This window comes from Monodon monoceros, unplaced genomic scaffold (genome assembly GCF_005190385.1).
Source record: "Monodon monoceros isolate NGI ecotype Baffin Bay Population unplaced genomic scaffold, NGI_Narwhal_1 Super_Scaffold_18, whole genome shotgun sequence".
Classification (NCBI taxonomy): Eukaryota; Metazoa; Chordata; class Mammalia; order Artiodactyla; family Monodontidae; genus Monodon; species Monodon monoceros.
In genome coordinates this window covers 170,026,057-170,047,766 of record NW_021703774.1, presented here as the reverse complement: position 1 = coordinate 170,047,766, position 21,710 = coordinate 170,026,057, and the positions used below count along the sequence as shown (strand labels likewise).

Below are 21,710 nucleotides of genomic sequence, written 5' to 3'. Positions count from 1 at the left end.
GGGTGTATCAACTTTAAGGTTACCTCTGTTCTCCCAGGAAGAAGAAGCAGGTAAACTGAGGCAGCGGGGCCTCAACACTCCTGCTCCCAGTAAGAGGAGGAAGAGGGAAGCCCCACTGACGCCTTCCAGCCTTCCCTCCTGGTTTGCCCCCCAGTATTTAGCCCAGCTAAGAAGCTTAGGACCACCTTAGAGGCACACACTGGTTCAGGGCGGTGGGGAGGCCAGATCGTCACTGATCCACCCCGGGGAAGGACAGGGTGCTCCTTCGGAGAAGGGGGTCAGCGCAGGTTGGGGCGGCAGAGGTGGGGGTGGAGGTGGACAGTGAGATAGCCCAGCTTCCCGCTGAACAATTCCCACCCACCTTTTAAGGAACCAGCAAAGCAGGAACTCCACTTCGTAGCTCGGGCGTGCGGCTCCCTCCCCCGGAGCTCCATCCCCGCTCCCCTCCCGGGCCCCTCTTCCGAGTAGCCCTCTCCCCCAGGCACCCACCGCCTCCCCAGCCCCTGCGCCGCGCTAGGAGCGAGTTCGCCAGGGCGGGGGCCGCCCCACGGCTCCAAGGAGGGGACCGAGGTCTGGCCTTGGAGCTGGCGCCCCCCACCCCTAGCCAGGGGCGCCACCTCGGCCCACGCCGGGCCACCGGCCACCGCCCTCGCCCCCCGGGGGGTGTGTCCCCGAAGTCGGGGGCGCGGGAGGCCGAGGCAGCGGCCCCGCCCCCAGCCCGGGCCCCCTCCCGAGCGCGCGGCGAATGGTAGGCTCCACGGAAAGAGTGCGGGCGGCGCGCGGTGTCCGTCTCCGAGCCGCGCTCGGCGCCGGGGTCTAGGCGGTCGCTGCTCCTCCTCTTTCTCCTCCCCCCCGCCCGCCCCCCCCCCCCCCCCCCCCGCCGCCTCGCTACCGCCGCGGATCAGGCTGGAGGCGCCGCTGTCATTCCTGCGCCGGAGGAGCCGGCGCTGCCGGTGCCTAGGGGTCGGGGCTCGGGGGAGCCGGGCCGCGGGGGACCCAACAGGTAGAGCCGGGGGTGCCCGGCCGCGCGCCCCCGGCGCATCATGCAGCTCTTTGTCACCTCTCTCGCCCCCAGGCCAAAATCCTGAGCATGATGGAAGACAATAAGCAGCTCGCGCTCCGCATCGATGGGGCGGTCCAGTCGGCCAGCCAGGAGATGACCAACCTGCGAGCCGAACTCACGGCCACCAACCGGAGACTGGCGGAACTGAGCGGCGGCGGCGGCGGCCCCGGCCCGGGCCCGGGAGCAGCGGCCAGCGCCTCGGCGGCGGCGGACTCGGCGGCGGCGAACATGGAGAACCACCAGCACAGCGCGCAAGGTAGGGATCGTACGGCGGCCGGGGCGGAGGAGAGGCGAGAGAGCAGGACCCGGACCCGGAGGGGGCCGGGGACTCGGTGCCCCCACGGCCGCGGCGAAACCGCCTTGCATTGTGGCTTGTAACCCTTTCCGCCCGGCGGTGGCCGGCGCTGCTCCCCTGCTGGGACTTGCAGGCTGCTGTCATTAACGAAAACCCGGGTGCACGCTGCGCCCGGGTTCACACGGTCACGCCTGTCCTGGCCAGCGCGAGCGAGGCGCAGCCGGCGCGTCCCTGCCGGTAGCAGAAAGTGCCGTTCAGATGGCACACAGCCCCCAGCTCCTTGGGCAAACTTTTCATGCCCGGGCCTTTGCCCTCACCCGCGGCAGGGGTGAATGCCACAGCTCCCCCCAGTTCCGGAGGCTCCTTCCTTTGGAATGACTCCCGGAGAGGGAGCTCCAGACTCTGCAGCCGCGCTTGGGGTAGAGGATTGGACTGGTTTGCACTTTTCTCCACGGATGCCAAATCCCTTGTCTCGATTGCATCTGGACTTTATTTTCTCCCCATTTGAGATCGCGCAGGCAGTGGAATATATCGATGCAACAGTAGATGCTGTGCTCAGCAGGGAGTTTAAATTTCCAGCAAATATAAACACTGTGAGCACTTTCCGGGGGGGGGGGGAAATCTTAGACCTCAAAGGCTGAGTGATGGGCTCCTGGCGAAATGAACGCTTAGATGGTGGATTTCCAGGTAGCCGCCGCTTGAAGGGACTCTTTGCAGTTAGGAGGAGGGAAAAAAAGGACAGTCTGTGTTGACATTGACAGTGATGAAGCTCTGAAACCCTCATGCATGGGTTAAAGGTGCAGGAAGCATCCCCCCCAAAAAAGAAAAAAAATACTGTTTGGTTTCTGTGAATTAAAAAGTAAAAGGGTAGGCTGGATTTTCAGGATGTCTTTTCTTTTTTTGCCTAATTGCCCTTTAAGAAACGTTGTCACCGGTTATTAATGTCATTTGATTGTAAGCTAAACAGCTGAAATCCAGAATATCACAGAAGAAATATCCAGTCCAGGAGGGCCACTTGTGTAAATATGTCACTTGATGAAGTATGAGGTACCAAAGGCTCAGTGGCTTAGAAAGATTTTCTAGTTTTGTTATTATTTCAAAGGCTTCTCCTAAGTGTTGAGAGAGAGAGAGTCTGTTTTCATATTAATGCCTTCTCTCCATCAGCTTCTGTTTCCTCTTTACCTTGCTGGGGTAGGTATGCTTTTTTTTTTTGCTGTGAGACGTTAAGCCTGAACATTAGCAGTGTATGTTCAATTCCAAGTCAGATCTTAACTTGGTACTTCAGGAGTCCGTCAAGAGTCTTGGGGCAGTAATTTGGTACCAAAGTAGCATGACGTTATGGTGGGAAGGTGTTGTGAGCCTGGTGCTTGCTGCACAGTTTTCAAGGTGGGTATCTGGTTATTCTATCATTTATCCCTTGTTATGTCATTGTGTGTGGAAGATGCTCTCTGCTGGCACCTGGGCAAAAAAGGGAAGTTAGACTGCGTGGTCATGCTTTACTTTTTATAGGCAGGGACTCTTTCAACCTTAAAGAAATAGCGCAAAACTGGCATTTTGCTGAGAATCAAAAGCCATGGTATGGGGGACTGAACAATGCTAGTTCATTTCCCACCATCTGCCCCTTTCTCAGTGGAGGAAAAGTTAAGTGGCTTTTATCTGAGTCCTGGGTCTAGTTGCAGTCTGAGCATGCTAAGGAGAGGTCGGTGCCGCAATGATCTACACATTCAACTTGGAAATTGTGATACTTGGCTGATGGTTAAATTGTTGTAGTGGAGCAATAGGGGACTGTTTCCTTTTTGTTTTTTCCTACAAAAATGCACAAGGCTGTGGAAATGGAAAAATGGCTTTTGGATTTCTTGATATCCCTAAAAACACACAAAACCAACAGCTTCCTCATATTCTTAGAAACATGCCTGCCCAGGCCAGGGGCTGTCTGTGGGTGGTTGGATGAAGGATGGTTTTGATTTTTCCTCTGTGTACCATTGGTATTTTTCAAAACCTTTACTAGGGGGAGTTTAATGATTTGATAATCAGAAAATAAAATGTTGAAGATTTTAACTCAGCTTAATGGTTGGCCACATATCCCTCTAAATTGATGTCAATTTAAACTGATGTGATGGTTGAAAAGAAAACAAGACCCCCATATAAATCCAGTGGGGCATCATTTACGTATCTATGGCAACAGTTCCTCAATACAGTACTTTTTACATTATTTAGCCTCTGTGAGTGTTTTGGGTTTTGTTTTTATTTTGTTTTGTTTTGTTTTGTGTTCTCATGACATGTGGCAGCATTCTGCTGGAACCGAAACCTGCAGAGGTGGTCTGGTAGTTTCTTTTGCTAGTGCTTTCGTATTCCTAAAGGAAAGCACCGGGCTCTCTCAAGTTAATTTCAAAGTGTGGTTCATTGGCTTTCTCATGCTTCTTTGTCATATGCCTCCAGGAAGGCTCACAGAAGCTGAGTTCCTGGGGGTTCCTAATTCTTCCGAATTAGTCTTCTGTTTTTATTTTGTCTGTGTTGGTGCAAGTCAATGGCCTCAAACCCTATGAGCATTTAGTGTTATTGAGTTATCACTTTTCAAATCAAGGTTTTGAATGAAATGAGTATCTTTTAAAATGCAACTGTGTAAGTCGTCTTTTAACTAAAGGACATTATGCACATATTAAGTGCGTGCTAATTTCCTTTTAATAATATTAGCCCAAATGGTTACAGGGAAGAGTCACCTTTTGCTCTCCCTGCTGAGAAACTGTTAGATCCATCTTCAGATTTTTTAGTTAAAAATTTTTTTATTAATAAATTAAAGAAGCTCATCAATCCACCAGTGGATGTTTTGTTCCAGTGAGGATATCTGACAGTAGGTAAGTTGATGAAGAAAACTTGGGTTTTCCTACAGAGTTAATGGAGTGTGTCATTTAAACAAAATATTAACTTGGTTGGTACCCTCTGTGAGCTGGCATGGTTGCTACGTAACAGTCGAGAAAGTGAACTGCTGAAAATCTGGGCTTTCGGCACTTTGCAGGATCTTCTTTCAGAATCTGTGTTGAAAGAAACGCTTGGCAGCCAGCCCATCTCCTCTCTCCCTGCTTCAAGTGAGTCGGATAATCCCTAATGAGGATGCTGGCATGCGGAACATAGGGCATCCGCGCAGGGTGGCACATCTCAAGGTTCCAGAGCTGCCTCTTAGGTTGGTGGGGTCACAACTGCCTTTGACAGGTGGACAGAAGGAGCCTTGGAAAGAACAGAGCCAAGCAGTTGTTCCAATTTGTCTTGTTGTTGGTAGCCAGAGAACGGATTTGTTTAAAGTCACATTTCTAAGCTGTTTTCCTCGGCGTAACATCTCTGGGAAATGTGTTTAAAATGCTTGCTATTCTTTGAGGGGAAAATATAGCAGTTTGTTTCTCTGAAAATGTTTTATCTGATGAATGGCTAATATTAGATTCAATTGGTTGCTTTGCTATGCATAGAATAAAACAATTAAGTTCCATCGTACCCAATTCAAATAGGTGTTTAACTGTATATAACATAAAATACCTACGCCCAGTAGGATGTATACCTACTGCCAATATTTTTGTGGTTTGTTTTTTTAAGGAAATAATTGTATTTATATGCCTATGTAAGTGGAAATGCTCATAGCATCTTTCTTGGGTGTTGAGGACTTAACTGTTTACTGCATCTGTTAGATGAGGATGGGGAAAAGTGTCATTTTCTTACACCTTTGTAAATTTCCATAAATAGATGCAAGTTTTATTTTTTTTTCTCCCCAGGCATTAAAATAGGCTGTTACTTCAGGTCTGATGGCTCTTGTCTAGCATTACTATAACACTGGAAACTCTTCGGTGAAGTATAAATTACCTTGGGACTGAATTGAATGTGTGAGTAGTCTGCAGAGATGCTAGACACTGTTGCTTTTCAAAATCAAAGAATCCCCTTTGGGGATCCCCTTTGGCATCCCCTTCCCAATTTGTTCTGCCTCTACATATCCTTGTTTTCCCAAGCAGACGTTTATCTTTTTTGAGAAGAGGATTTTCACGTGGCAGAGAGGATGGAACAAAATGTGGCGGAATCTCGGGGGCCCTTTTGTTAGCTCACCTGTAAGTTACAGGGCTCATCCAGTACCTATGGCTTGGTTTTCCAGCCCTATCAATGGGCTGAAAGAGGCTTGTCTGTCTTTTCCTAATCTGGTAGGCTGTCATGAGAGGGGACTTCAAAATTCTTCCTGAAAATCACCATGCATGGTCACAAAGAGAATAGGTACAGATCAGCACAGCCCGGTTGAAATTAGTTATTGATTGACTGTGATTTATTGTCTTTCCATTGTCTTTTGAAAATGCCCTTAAGTCAAGTTTATGGTTCTGGTTAATTTCACACTTCCAGCATTTCAGGATTTACTGAGGTTTTTCAAAACTTCTTTGATACTAAGTTTGAGCCAATCTGATTTTTATAATAGGAGCCTAGTCACACATCCTCCCAGCATAAGACAAGGCATGTTCTCCCCATGCCTTTACCCCCTCTACTCCCCAAGACTGCTGGCACTTTTGAGGAATCCTGTAGTTTATAATTTGTGACTTCCTGGCTGCCAGTGAGCTTCTAGCAGATGGCCTTGGCAGGTGGGGGGTGCTTGTTGAAACACTGCCTGCTCACCATGCAAGTCATATGGGGCCCAGAAGGTCAAGCCTGGGTCCCGGCCATATTCATTGCATATTTCATTTATATTTATTCCTGAGTTACATAGCTAAGGAAAGTGAAATCAGCATGAATTTCTCAGTTCTTTTCAGACCTTTTCCAGTATTGGTTTGTGTGAGCATTAGTGCTTAGCTTCTCACCCCCTGCCATCCGTCAGGCAAGAACGGAACTCGTTCTGCCTGCTGAGGCCAGGGAATGGGTTTTTAAGTGATCTTGTAAATGAAAATTAGTCCATACTGTTTGGGCTGGATATTAGGGTGAGTAACACATGGGATGACAAGGGTAACACATGGGATGACAAGGGATGCCACCAACAGCAGTCATTGCAATGTCCTAGTCATCAGAAATGCAGGCAAAGAGGGTTCAGGCAGAATCCTTTAGGAAAAGACAGCTTCCCTGAAGCCAAGAGGGTGACCGTCCATTGCCGCGGATTGTACCTGAAAATTCGGGGCAGGTAAGCGTCCCACTGGCTCATGTCACCATCCTCAAGGTCCCCTGCCAGGCCCATCTTGACTGTGGAGAAGCTGGAGGGAGACCAGGCAAAGGAATCTCTTCTTCTTTCCCATGTGGTTGGATGAGACCAGAACATTCTTGCTTGTTTGATGCAACCTCAGATCTCGGTGGCAGACTCCAGGCTGTGCTCTGCGGGCATTCTTGCTTCCCCCTTGAAATCCTGAGCTGCTAGAAACATGAAAGAAGCTGAATGTAGTTTTAATGAGTTTGGCAAGGACAACTGTTTGAGCAGGTGGCTTCTGTGTGATGGGATATCATTGGCTCTCGATTTGTTTTAGTGTCTTTGTTGACTTGGCCTTGCTGGACCTTTGGGTCAGACTTCTGAAAAGCCCCTGTCCCCTTCACCCTCCAATGAATTGAGACCCTAGCACGAAAGCTCGTATGGAGCTTGTAACAGGCAGGTCTACCAGCAAAGCGCCCCCCCCTCCCCGAGGCCTCTGCCCCTTCTGTGATGGGCAGTCAGGCTGGGAGGATGGAGAGAAATGGGAGGAGGGGCTACCCGCCCAGCTCCTGCCCCTTCTCTTCTCTTCCACCAGAGCAAGTGCTGGAGTGAAGGGGATGGAAAGGCCTTCCATTCCCAAGATTGTCTCAGCTCTGCAGATTGTTTGAAGTAATGTGAATCATTGAGAGCAAAGTGCCCTCTAAAGGAAGGTGGGTCCGGAGCTAATAGTTTACACTCACCTTGGGCACTTCATTATGGTTCTCGGAGCTCACCTCTTGGGGGTTCTGGAACCATCCTGATACCATGTAATTTTCTTTTCAATGAAGGTGAATAGTGTAATGTAGGACTAAATTAGAACTAGTTTCAGTGCTTTGTCAAACTTTTCAATAAATAATAACAATAAGGACTTCCAACATGTCACGTATCTTCCCGAGTGCTTAACATGAATAATTGTATCTGGAGCCCAATGAAGTGACAACTGTTGTGCCCATTTTTGAAAAGAGGAAACTGACTGGGACCCAGAGAGGTTAGGTCACCTGTCTACCATGACATAGTAATGACAACGACGGTGACGATGACAGCAAGCTTTGACATAGTCTTGCTTGGAGCTAGGTACTGTTCTAAGTGCTTCTCTGAATTAATGCATTTAATTTTTGTAATGACTTATGAGGCAGGTACCATTGTGCCCATTTTACGTATGAGAAAACCGAGGCATGAAAATGATCTATTACTTGCCAGAGGGCCATTAAGCGACCAAGCTCTGGTTCCGGAGTCCGTGCTCTTACTCATCTCACTTTGATGCCCAGCGTCACTCGGCTGGTAGTGACTGATCCAGGAATTCAAACCCACCGAGGCTCTCTGCTCTTTAAACCTGTATTGTCTCCTAAATCAGAAGTATCTTTCGGTTTGTTCATTAGGAAGGTTGACGGAGCTATAGGCTTGTCTCCATTCTTAATTAATGTTTTCCTAAACTGATGGTAATTTCTGGGTCCTTATATGAAATCATAGGGAAGCAGGAATCCCTCTCCCTTAGGTGTGAGGTTAACTGACAAAGAGGGAATTGGGTCCTGCTTACAAGGTTAGCAACCCAAGGGTCACTTGTCCCCGATGAAAAGAACCATATTGATCCTGGCGTTGGGGCCTCCTACTTCTCAGACTTTGAATGCATTCTCTCTTGGGAAGGATGATTCCAGGCAAAGCTGGTATCCTGTGGTCCTATTATTCTCCCTCCTACCCATATCTTCCCCTTTTCTGAGTTCTCTCCCAGTGGCCTCGGTGGCCCCCAGTGGCCCAAGACCATGCCCAACAAAAGACGTATAACTCCTCACAGATTCCTTTACACTAGGATTTCCCAGTCTTGGCATTGTTGTCATTTGCAGGCTACTTCTTTGTTGGGGGGTGGACATCGTGTCCATTGTAGGATGTTTAGCAGCGTCCCTGTCCTCTGCCCACTAGATGCCAGTAGAACCTTCCACACCCCAGTTGTGACAACCAAAAATGTCTCCAGATGTTTCCAAATGTCCATTGGGAGGCCACATCATCCCTGGCTGAGAACCACTTTGTATGCCGGGCATTAGAGGAGACCCCAGTTGTGAGTCTTAGGATGGCGGCTCTGTGAGAGCAGAGAGTTTCATCTGTTTGTTTTCTGCTCCATTCACAGCACCTAGAACAGTGCCTGGCACATAGCAAGAGCCCAGTAAATAGTTGTTGATTGACTGAATGAATGAACGAATCCATGATTTTTAAATTACAGTGTGCAGAATTCGGTCGACTTGTCATGTTTTACATGAAGATCATTGGTTTAATGATAGATGGTTTTAATTGTGTTTATTTGCCATATGTCAACACTGTTCCAAACCCTTTCCCTATATTATCTCAATTAATCCTTTTAACTACCTTCTCAGGTGAGTACTGGGTTTTCCACCTTACAGATGAGAAAATTGAGGCCCAGAAAGGTTATGTGACTTGCCCAGGGTCACCAGGCTAGCAAGTAGCAGAGCCAGGATATAAACCCAAGTAAATGTGCCTCCAGAGACTGCCTGTTGTCCCAGCCAGGATGCTGTACAGCCTTGCATAGTTTTTCCCATTCCTGCCCAAGAAATCATTTTTGTTCTAAAGCTGGCGTTGTGGCAATTATAGTTAGGATTTGCATGTCAGACACTACGTCATTCATCATAAATCCTCAGAGCTCCACTGTACGAAAGATGCTTTGTCACTGCCGGAGAGTCTGTAGCCAGGAAGGATTGGTGTGTGGCCAGAGGTAAGAGGGCAGTTCAGTGGCTGAACCGTGTTCAAATGTGAGAATCTCCCTTCTCTCTGCCTCGCTGCTGGGCTTCAGCTGGAGGGAGTCACATAGAGGACTGAATTTTTCAAGGAAAGGGGACAGTGGCCCCCAGAGCTTCTTAGCAGGGGGTTGACTCATTTTTAGGAAAAGGGATGTTCCGGGATCAGAACTGGGGGGCTGCAGAGACTTTGAAGGTGATCCAAGAGGATAGTGATAGCAATAGTCAGCACCTGTTGAGGCTTTTTTTTTTTCTGGACTTTCCCAGACCCTGTGGGGTGTGATTGATGACATTTTCTCATCTGACTTCCTATCACAGCGAGTTAGATAATGTTCTCACCTCCATTCTACAGATGAAGAAACTGAGGCTTAGAAAGGTTTAGTTGCTTTTCCAAGAGCTAGAGAGTGATCTTCTGCTGGATTGGAACACAGGTTCACCTGACCCTGGAGCCTGCCTGCTTCACCACAGCAAGAATATTGAGGACTACCCTAGTGGCACAGTAGTTAAGAATCTGCCTGCCAATGCAGGGGACACGGGTTCAATCCCTGGTCCAGGAAGATGCCAGATGCCGCAGAGCAACTAAGCCCGCGCACCGCAACTGCTGAGCCCATGTGCCACAACTGCTGAAGCCCGTGCACTCTAGGGCCCGCGTGCTGCAACTACTGAGCCCACGTGCTGCAACTACTGAAGCTCGTGTGCCTAGAGCCCATGCTCCACAACAAGAGAAGCCACCGCAGTGAGAACCCCGCGCACTGCAATGAAGAGTAGCCCCTGCTCGCCACAACTAGAGAAAGCCCGCATGCAGCAACGAAGACCCAACACAGCCAAATATAAATTAAAAAAAAAAAAAAGAATATTGAGATATTGTGCCAGGCAGCACAAAGACATGCCAGGAGGATGGCTTTGTCTTTTTGCTTCCAGACCAACCCTCCCACTCCCCTTCTTTTTTCTTTTCTTCCTTTCCTCCTTTCTTCTCTCTGTCTCCATCTAGCTTGAGAGATTGAGCACATAGGTTCAGGGGTCACAGATTTAATAAGATATGCAGCAAGTTATGTTGGAGCTCTTAGGCTAGTAGGTGTGACTGACATGGAAGTATAATTACATTTTATCATAAAGGTCTAGACAGGTGTAATGGGAAAATAGATGATGAAGTGACAAATACAGAAGCCTTCACAGATGTACATGACAGTGGCAATATGTAAGAAAAGCATGCTGGGAAAATACATTAATTTCTCTACTAAGGTTAAACTGCCCATGAGAGATTATTAGAGTGCAACTTTGGGGGTAGGCTGGGATTGGATACTGCAGAGAATAGCTGCTGGCTTGGACCTTCTCCCTCAAAGAGCATTTCTTAAGGAGAAAGAAGATGTGGATGATATAGGGTTTAGATCTTGAATAATAGTTGGGTTTTCTTCTCCAGAGAGAACAAGAAAAGATATGAATTTCAATGCAGGTATAGCTCTGCATCTTTCAAAATAAACTCACCCCTTATATATATTATCTTCCTGGCCAAGGCTGGCGCTTCTTGTCAGCTGCAACAAATGAATTAGTTCATTTTCCTTGATTAACTTGAATTTTTTTGAAACCATCGAGGATGGTGTCTTTAATTCAGTAAGTGCAACTTGGAACACAGTGGGATTTATGTCACCCTTTCCCCCTCATTCTTGCCATTTGAAATTCTGTGCTCACCATTTCCTGACGATGGCAAGGTATGAAGTTTAGAAATTTGATACTGACCCTGGAGAGTGCAGCTGTGGTACCATAGAGCTTGATGAATGATGGCTGGGGAGAACTGACCTGTGATTATATGTATACTGATTATCTTAATTAATGCATTCATCAAGTAGATTGCTCTTCCTGTTCTTACAAGGTTTACCATGTGAAGCAAGAAAAAACCGGGAATATTTCTCGACACAGCTTTAGATTTGGGAGTTAACAGAAAGGCAAGGCCTGGCTGCCATTTTGTAGAGACTGTTAGCCCGTTAGCTAGCAGACGTGCTCGGATTGCTCTGTTCACAATTTGACATGGTACCAGGCAGCCCTGCAAGGAGGCATGTTCAAGTCTTAATGGAAGTCCTCTGGAGAAGGATCATTATTTCTGGTCAGATTTTCTACAGTGTGGGTGAATATCATGGACCAATAGAATAGAACCTTGTTAAAACTCAGCTGGTCAATTCATGGGTTGGTTCCACCATGGGATAACTCAAAACCCACCCTTCAACACTTTCAGTGTTATCACCTTGCCTCTAAAGCAAAAGCTTGGTCTAGCATCCTCATGCTAGACCATGAGGATGGATGGATGGATGGATGGATGGATGGATGGATGGATGGTCTAGCATCCATCTAGCAAAAGCCAATGCTCAGAATCCTTTTTCCAGGGTTCTGCTGCTTTTATCCACTCTTCTTTCCTTTGCACCCAGGAGACACTAGGGAAGCACTAGAGCATATCACTACCCATATCTTTGTAGATCTTTGCAGATCTTTGCGGTATACAGAGACTTGCACAGGCATTGTCTCTGTGGATCCTACCAACTGGCGCATAGGATGGAATTGAAGTAGACACAGCAATCTATTTCTCAAATAAGGAAACTGAGGGACAGTGATTTAAACTGATTTGTTCAAGATTGTTGAGCTTGTCGTTGAACCAAATTCTCCTCTCTTTCTCCCACTGCAAGATCCCACCGTGACTGCACAATGGTGGCAGAGGGCTGCCCTGGAACTTACGATTGGGTGAGATCTGACCTTGCCTTGGCCAAGCCCTCTTGAGCATGGGCCACCCTGTCTTGTAAGACCTGGATGGTGACACCGTCACCCCAAGACTGTGCTCTCATACTCTGAGCTCCCATGTCCAATGTCTACCCATGGTAAAGGGACAATCCAGTTTTACAGATTTAATCTTATTTTTTACACTAAATTCTTTCATCCTCTCCGTGGGGTTTTCAGTCATTTGACTTCTCTTTCAATGACCTATCTTATTCATGCCCGAACGTAGCGTTTCTCTTCTTCTGGCCTCCCTTAAAAGCAGTTAGAGACCTGTAAACCAGAGCAGGTTTGCACCCGGGGAACTTCCTGATTGTCTTATTGGATCTGGGAATGACTTTCATATGGAGGACAATTTTTTCCACCTGACACCATCGTCGTTTAGGATTTTTGAATATGGGAAGCACGTCTGTGAGGGGACCTATGGTCTTAGCACGTGGATGTGTGTGTACTCTCTGAGTGTCGGGGGCAGGATGTAGCCATCACAGTAAATCTGCCTAATTTCTCTCTCTTCACTGTCCCTTCAGGGAGACACTTTGGAACCTTTAGGATCTCTTTTATCAGAGTCTTTGAGTTAACATCCATCCAAAACATGTTGGTTTCAACTGTCCACCTAAACTGTTGGCTGTGCAGGCACATGTTCTCAGCGCTGCTGTGGCTGTAACTGCCTATGTAGTTGGTGGACCTCCTGCTGCTCCAAGCTCACATCTAGACCTTGAACTCAGATCAGTGGAATCTCATCCACAGACTGAAGTCCAACAGTGTGGCAGAAAACTCAGGGAAAATCAGAATGGGGTCTTTTGCTGTGCACCCAAGGAGAGTGGAAAGGAAGTATCAACCCGGAGGCCTCTGCAACGCAGCAGACGACCCGCTCTAGTTAACTGACACCTAAGCAGCTAATCTATCGGCTGGGACTCTGATCTCTGTTTCATTTCAGTGTGACGAGGAACAGTCGCTAAAGGCTTCCCAAACCTCTGATAGCAAAATAGAAATAATACACATTTGAAATGCATTTGAAGATCTATTTATAATAGGCTCTAGAAGAGCAGAAAGTATTTTTAAGGATCAAAATGTTTGCTTGTAGTACCTCTACAGTGTGACAACCAAAAAAGTCTTTAGACATTGCCCAGTGTTTTTGAGTTTTAGATTTGTATTAGCATTAAACATTTCGGATTCCCGCCACTGACAATAGATATTATAGCTGCACGTGGAGATGAAAGAAAGTGCTTCTTGATTCAGTTGGGAGTTCACTTCAGTGCTTGCTCTTGTGGCTTGAATGATGGAGCTAGTGTAGGAGTTGGCAAACTTTTTCTGCCAAGGGCCAGATAGTAAATATTATAGGCTTTGGGGACCATAGGATATCTGTCATAATTCCTCAACTCTGCTGCTGTAATGTGAAAGCAGCCGTAGACAATAGGTAAATGAATGGGCGTGGTTGTGTTCCAATAAAACTTTATTTACAAAAACAGGCACTCCTTGGACTATAGTTTGCCAACCCCTGAACTTGCAGTTCTCTTCCATTTGCCTTCTGACCCATTTCTATCCCGCACCTTTACAGTGCTTAGCATACAGAAGGAGCTTAATAATGATTGATTAAGCTAGTGAATTAGATGTGAGCAATAAAACCACCAGATTACAGTGTTAAAGGAGCAGAAACAAGAAGTTAATTACTAGGGGTGTAATGGTTAATGGACAAGAGAAAGAGACATTTGTTGGCAGCTTCATGGTCTGAGGTGAAGTCATTTGTGATTAGTCATCATTACAGACCTCGAGCTGTGAAGGGACAAAGAATCACCAGTAGCAGCGAGATACAGAGCAAGACACTTGGCATCTGAGCCTCAATTTCCTTATTTAGGAAATGAGGAGGTCATTTCCATCTTCAAGATAATATAGCAGATACATGGGTTTAAGGGAGTGAAACAGATCCGATCCAGATCCTGGCGATACGACTTGGGTTGTGGGACATTACAGCTCTCAGTTTCCTCCTCTATAACGAGGCCGATAATTCCTCCTTTCTAGAGTGATTAGGATGGTTTAGTGCAGGGTTTCTCAACCTCAGCACTGTTGACATTCTGGGCCAGAAAATTCTTTGCGTGGGGGCTGACTTGTGCATTGTAAAATGTTTAGCAGCATCCCTGGTCTACACCACTAGATGCTCGTAGCACCCCTATAACGTGACAACCAAAAAAGTCTTTAGACATTGCCCAGTGTTTTTTCCTGGGGGGAAAATTACTGCCTGGGTTAATGGAATAACACATAGTGTGCCTGGCACAAAGCTTGGTGGACTTTGGGATTCAATAGATAGAACTCTTCATTATTAATAGCATAGTATATTATTGAACTCTGAATTCTCCCACCTTGGAATGAAATTCTCTTTATTTCTCCAGCTGATTTCTGTCCCCCATAGGCAAGATTGGACAGGCAAGATTGGATCCCCCCCACATCCCAGGTCTTTCTTCTGATATCTTTGTGTTGCTTACAGGCCTTTCTCCTGGGAGGAGCCAGACTTCTTATTATGTCCTGCTGAGTATGCTTTCCAGCCCTTTAAACACACATGTCCCTAGACTTGTATTTGAGGTTACGGTCAGAATCCATAAATGGTCATATGAGAAATCATACAGATGTCTGCAACAAGAATGGACAGGGAGGGTAAGGACTGAAAAGCTTAACTCACAAAGGCTGGCAGGCTGAGGTAGTAGGTGGTATTCAGATGAAACAGATAATAAGGTACCCAAACTAGTACCAACAAAATGATCACTTCCCTCGTGAGTATGCACACACTTCTAACATTAGCCAGTTTTCAATGGTTTAACCTTTAGCCAAGATGGCTATTCCAGCATTGGTTTACATCTGGATTTAATGTTCTGCCATCCATATTTTTACATATATTCTTTTTAATGATGGAGAGCGAGAGACAGAGAGAGAGATAGAGAGAGAGATTTTCAGCGAATTCTGTCCCTTACATATTAGCAGTTGTATTTTCTATCTGTTTCTCTGGGGAAATACATAAATGCAGAAGAATGCATTGAATTCAGTGACATTCTTAAGCGGCTGCTTCTTCTGCATCTACATATACTTGAAAGATAATGGCACATACGTGCAATAAAAATGCTTCATTCTGTCCACGGGCAGCACATCGGAGACATGTGGATTTTGGACTTCCTCTAAGTCACTCCCTCTGGCCACCCAGAGTCTCTGTGGCCCACAGCTTGGGACTGCGGCTACAGAATGCATCTACCTGGACATGTGCGTTCAGCCCTGTGCAGTGCGGTTCTCAGCAATGCCATGTGCAGTTAGGTGCTCAATAAGTGCCTTGGAAACTTACGGCTACTGCCCCAGGCCTTGAGTCTTCTGATTTTAAGGGATTCTTCTGTTCCTCAAACTCAACTCTGCCTCGCTGTGACACAATCAGATAAATCTATGATTTGGACCCTTGGCTTTAAGAAAACCCTTCTTTATTTCGGCAGAAATTTCTATGGTGACTTCCTGGTATGGATATTGGAAAGCACCGGTTATAGTCAGAATAACAAAACTGGCCCTAAACTAGATTTCGGGCAATATGATTTGACTGGCCAACTGCCACTGCTAACCAGCATCATCCTGCCCCATCTCCGGCTAACTCCTAAAACCCCTCAAGCATGTGATCCATCATCTCATTTTCTATTTATGCCAGCGCTGCATAATGGCCTAATCTCTCCAGTAGCATACAGATTTATTAGAGAAGATGGCATTTACAAAATCATTTCACTGCTCCACTGCAAACACCCTAAGCTAATAGGCACCTTCGTACTCTAAACCTTCCTTTTAGCAATGGTTTATTACCTGCAATTAAAATCAACTGGAAGACCCAGTGAATGGTTTTCATTTCTTTTCTTTTGTGTTTGGTTAATATTTAGCTGGTGGGGGCTTCCCGGGTGGCACAGTGGTTGAGAGTCCACCTGCCGATGCGTGTTCGTGCCCCGGTCTGGGAAGATCCCACATGCCGCGGAGCGGCTGGGCCCGTGAGCCATGGCCGCTGAGCCTGCGCGTCCAGAGCCTGTGCTCCGCAACGGGAGAGGCTGCAATAGTGAGAGGCCTGCGTACCGCAAAAAAAAAAAAAAATTTAGCTGGTGGGCCACCAGGGACTTAGGCGGGAACATCAGAGAGAGGCCAGTTTTGGCTCACAGGAGAGCTGTCCAGAGGGATGCGGTCGTCACCAGGCCCTAGATGACCATCTGCCAGGCGTGTTGGGAAAGCTACTCCCACACTGGGTTTAGAAGTTCGGGAGGAAAAAAATAGGAAGAACACGAAATGTGAGCTTCCCTTTCTTGTGTTTTGCATTCAGACGGGCCATCGAAGACAAAAGTTTAGCAGTAACAGTATGCTGTCATTTGGGCACAACGCAGAGAAAGTTGAGAAGACAGTAATGACTAGGACAGCATCTCCCTGGCTTTCACTGTAATGCCTTGTTTGAACAAATTAAGATGCCGACACAGGTAAGTTCAGCGTTTATAGCGTAGGGCAGAAATCTCGAGTCCCTCGCGTGGATGCATATCCTGTTCTCTTAACACGTGTTAGCTGTGTGTGGTGGGCAAGCTGCTCTACAGCCTGGGCCCCACTCTGCCCCCAGGGATAACACTAATCCCGACATCCCATGCTGTGAGATCGCAGGAGAGGGTGTGTTGGAGAGCCGAGCACACCGCCTGGTACTTGCCACGTCCTCCAGAAATGTCGTAAAGGTCGTAAACTGTGCCATAAACGTGCGTACATGTACGGCCTCCCAGCAGGCCCCGGGTGGGTCTAGGCTGTTGTTTGTTTACTCGCTCGGTTAGCCTCCACCAGGTGCATTTTCTGATCGATGAGGCCCGGTCCTTGACGCTAGGGTGCTAGGATATATCAGGTGCTCACCTTCTGCCGGAAGCCGAAGGAGGAAAGAGCAGAGGGGGAAGGACCCAGCGGGGGACCAAGAGGACTGGATGCTAGCCCTGACTGTACCTGAGACTAAAGAGTGACAAAAAGGGAAGCTCCAGCCTCTTTCCCGACTGGCAATGCCAACTGTCTGACCAAAGACCCGGGTCCTGCACTCCCACCTCCACCTCCACAACTTGGGAGAGGTGTCCCAGACGGCCGCTCAGGGGCTGGGACATTGGCTCGGTCAGAATGAGCCCGCTGGATGAGACCTGGCTAAAGGCCATCCCGTTTCTGAACTTCTACACTTGGTGACCTTTAGCAGTGTCGCCAAGTCAATCAGGTCCTCCTTAAAGAATATCTTAGATTGTTTAGTTTGGGGAATATTGTCTTTCCTGGCTTAAGCAGAGATAATGTAAGCCTGTGACTCTGCCCATTAATGGAAGGGGGGGGGGAGGAGGGGAGGGCAAGAGAAGAGAAGAGAAGAGAAGCACAAGCCAGATGCGCAAATTAAAACACTAAATTTTCTTGGAGTTTATGTGCTCCAAGCAATGTAAATAAAGGTGAGGGCTGGGCCCCTCTGCCCATTCATCAGCCTCAGCCCCAGGCTCACTCTCTGGTTTGTTTGGGCATTTCAGCCCATCACCCACATCTCTTGGCATTTCTGAGATACAAGGGGGAGGCTTCCATCTGCCATCCTGATCGTTCTCCCCTGGGTTTCTTGGAGTGGCGAGTTTCAGTGTTGCCTTTCGCATGAAATATTACACTCAGGGGTAGGACCAGGGCACTTCAATGCAGGCAGGATACACTTGGGAAGGCTGGTTTTCTGCCCCCGTGGCTTCATTTGCATTTATTTTGCTCCCAGCCATTTGTAATATAGTGGTGGGTGTCCATCAAATAGCTATTAACTCTTGAGCCAGCTCCTCAGAGGACTGTTTGAGCTGCCTCTTACAAGTTCAGGGGATAAGATGGCTCATACCTTTGGTCATTCTGTTGGTGTCATGAGCCACCGTGGATGTTAGAACTTCCCGTTTTGTTTCTCTTTAGTCTCTCAAGGACCCTGCAAGACAACAGCCTTGTTTGTATGACTGCATTCCTTCAGCTGGACTCAGATTCCCGAGTTTAACTACCAATGCCACCACCTCCTAGCATGTCATCTTGTTGGTTCACGTAACATCTATGTAACAGGGCTGATAATAGTTCATACCTTACAGGGTTTTTATATAAAGATTAAGCGGGGGGCTTAATCTGGTGGCGCAGTGGTTGAGAAGTCCGCCTGCCGATGCAGGGGACACGGGTTCGTGCCCCGGTCCGGGAAGATCCCGCATGCCGCGGAGCGGCTGGGCCCGTGAGCCATGGCCACTGAGCCTGTGCGTCCGGAGCCTGTGCTCCACAACGGGAGAGGCCACAGCAGTGAGAGGCCCGCGTACTGCAAAAAAAAAAAAAAAAAAGATTAAGCGGGTTAATATACGTGAAGCCCTGTGTTAAGTGTTCGGCACACATGTGCTAAGGGTTCCATAAATATCAGCTGTTGAGTATTGAAAACTGTGGCCCAGAGCCTCCCACTGAAGACCTGTGGTGCCAAAGAGTGACTTCTCTTGAAAGCAACAGCAAAAAATCATTCAAGAAGGGGCTAGTTTAAGTAGGAATCTTGGCATTTCAAATACAAATCCCAGAGTGTATGAAGCCTTAATGTCCTCATTTATTCTGTGGTTTGATCTATGAGGTTTCCCGTTCGGTGGTGGCAGAAGGGACTCCCTGAGTGCCCACTGCTATCTGCGCTCCCCTTACATATGCCCGACCAGACTCTCATCTCCGACAGCTCGTGCATCATCCTCCCCGGGAGAGAGAGCCCCACTGAGGCACTCACAAACCCTCAGTTAAATTCTGCATTATTTTTTTTCCTCCATTAACTTATAGCTTGCCTACCGATATTGCAAGCTCTCGTTGTGAAGCAAAGAAAGTCCTTAAGTGCCGAGAGGTGGCTGCCAAGTCCAGCGCTGGCTTCCCTGTACTTGGTCAGTTTTACTGGGGCTGCATGATCTGGCTTGTAAGGTGTATAGCCCATGTCCGTGGAAACACACTGGAATACTGCCCTGTGTGTGCTCTGTGGCAGGTCCTGTGCTGGGCTCACGGAGCTCGTAAGCTACTGGGGCCGAGGGAGGATGATGGTGACGAGGGGGTTAATAAGGACACTAACGTTTACTGGGTGCTTCGGAAGGGCAAGGCAGCGTTCTCAAAGCTGTCTGTGTATTTCTGTGTTTGACCCTCACATCGAGTATTACTCTTAGCCCTCGTTTTACAAACAAGGCGACTGAGGCTCAAAGCGGTTAAGTAATTTGGCCGTGCTCACATGGCAGGTAGAGTTAAGATTTGCACGGTGGCCCAGTGACCCCAAAGCCTATATCTTTAACTAGCGTTAAGTGCTCCTCTCTCTCTAGTATGAAAGCATGTGTTACAGTACACTGTGATGAGTACCACGATAGTCGTACCTGCAAAAGGTATGTGAAAGTGTCAATAAGGGACACTTTGCCCAGGTGGAAGTGAGGTCTCAGTTGCAGACGTCACAGGAAGCTGTGCTTGAGTTGAGTCCTGAAGGACAAGTGGGTCTTCTCTTGGCACAGAAAGTGTACGAGGGGCTCTGGGCGGGGCTTCCTGCAGGAGTAAAGGTGCGGTGGGGGTGATGCATGACTCGGAGGGGGGAGTAGCCACACTCCAGGTCTGGGTGGGATGGGAGAAGTAACTAGTGGGAGTTGAGAGAGAATGAGCGTGAGTGTGCGGGTGGAGAGGACAGATCTGGAAGGTTCTTGTAAACCAAGATAATCTGGATTTTACCCCGTGTACGATGAAAAAGGTATATTTTTTATTGTGGTAAAATACTCATAACACAGAATTTAATACTTCAGCCATTTAAAAGTATACAGTTTAGTGGTATTAAGTACATTCACAACTTAACCACTATCTAGTTCCAGAACTTTCTAATCAACCTCGAAAAGGTTGTACCATTAAGCAGTCACTCCCCTCCCCTCCCCCCCATCCTCATGGCAGACACTTAACTGCTTTCTGACTCTATGGATTCGCTTGTTCTGATCTGATCAGCTCCTCAGATCCATTTACTGTAACCCTCGCCCTAAGTGTCAGTTTGCCCATTTGTATAATGGTAAGATCTATGTATATATGCATACATCTATATGTGTACGTATGCTGTCTCCGAAAGTGTGCCATCTGCTTCTCCCTAAATTATAAGCGTAACGGAAAAATTAGATAACTTTGAAATTGTTTGAAACTCCAAAAATTCTATTTAAATTGAAAGTTTCCTCAGGCGTAAAATGGGGCTGATAAGAGCACCCACTTCTGAGAGTTGCTGAGGTTATTAAATATGTGCATTCACGGAAGGCACAGATAGCGGTTCGCGGCATAGCAGAAGCAACCAGTGAGTGTTGGTTGTGATCATTACTGTAATTATCATCATTGTTATTATTGGCAAAATATCCCCTTTGCCCGCCCCCGTGTTCCCAGCGGGAAGCTGGGATAGGTTTCCTGGGTGTTGGCCAGTCCGTGAGGGAGCCCTGCTGTGTAGGCTTTGGGCACGTGTTGTCAGAGGAAACTCGTGACTGTGTAACTGCAGAAACTTTCCCTTTCTTTCTACAGTACTTACCGAGTCCCTAGTATGGGACATCACTGTGCCGGATGGTGAAGGTGGGCAGTAGTTCGGACCTAGATCCGTATCTGGGATGTTTACAGTCTAGCGTTTATAGCAACAAACAGTGACAAGTCCAGGCTGCTGAGTGGATGGCCTGGAATCGAGTCCTCGCCTCACTGCCTGCTTACTATGTGCCCTGGGCAAGTTATTTGACCTCCCTGGGCCTCAGTTTCCCCATCTGTGAAACAGCACAATACCGTAGAGTCTAGCTCACTTTGAGGTTGGAATGCAATGGTGAACGCAGAGTCACTTGGCAGTGCCTGGCACCTAATAGGCTCTCACCTAATATTCTTTTAAAAGAGGAGAAAACATTATGTGCATAAGTTACATAATACAAGTTGGAAAGGGAATTTCTAAGAGAAGTTTTAACATCCTTTAGAAGTTCAAAGGAGAGAGAATATCTCTGGCTAAAATGGACTGTGAAAATTTGATTGGGGACTTTGTAAAGAAGCAATAGTAGCTCTGGGTTTTTAGAGCTTATTATATTCCAGGAATTGTGCTAAGCACCTTTAATTTTTATTATACTTGACTACATACCTACAAACTGGTGTCCTTTGTTGAGGTGGATTACATTTTTAAACCTTCTCAACAATCCTGTGAGGTACTAGTGTGGATTATCCTTAGTTTTTAGATGAGCTAAGGCCTCGCCCAAGGTCACTCAGTATATAAGTGGTGAGGAAAGGAATTGAACTCTGCCCCCCCGAGTCCCTACCAGCAGGTCACTTGGAAGCGAACCTCAATTCCATGTGGGTAATCCCTGCCATCAGGAAGATGCTTTGGTGTAGATAATCCACTGAGGGATTCCCACGTTGCGAGGATTTAACTTGAAAGTAAATTTGTATTCTGTGAGTGTACAGCACCACAAATTCAAAAGAAATGGCCCAAGAGGGATGTAGGGTAGCAGGAGCTAGCTGGTTACCTCAATGGGTAAGAGGCTCTGGAATCAAACCATTGTGAGTTCAGGTCCCAGCCTTGCCACTTCCTGTGTGTGACCTTGAGCGAAGTACCTAATCTCACTAAGCCTCAGTTTTATCATCTTTAAAATGGAAATAATAATAACACCTACGCTTTGGGGTTGTTGTGAG

General features: G+C 47.3%; 1 protein-coding gene across 1 annotated transcript in view; it reads left to right on the top strand.

Annotated features, from left to right (window-relative positions):
* Positions 1 to 811: 811 nt before the first annotated feature.
* KAZN (kazrin, periplakin interacting protein) overlaps positions 812 to 21,710 on the top strand; it is a 471,267-nt gene continuing 450,368 nt past the window's right edge. Inside the window, exons 1-2 of the mRNA XM_029227957.1 lie at positions 812 to 1,003; positions 1,076 to 1,319. Coding sequence (XP_029083790.1) covers positions 1,091 to 1,319 — 229 coding nt within the window. The 5' untranslated portion in view covers positions 812 to 1,003; positions 1,076 to 1,090. The remainder of the gene's footprint in view (positions 1,004 to 1,075; positions 1,320 to 21,710) is intronic.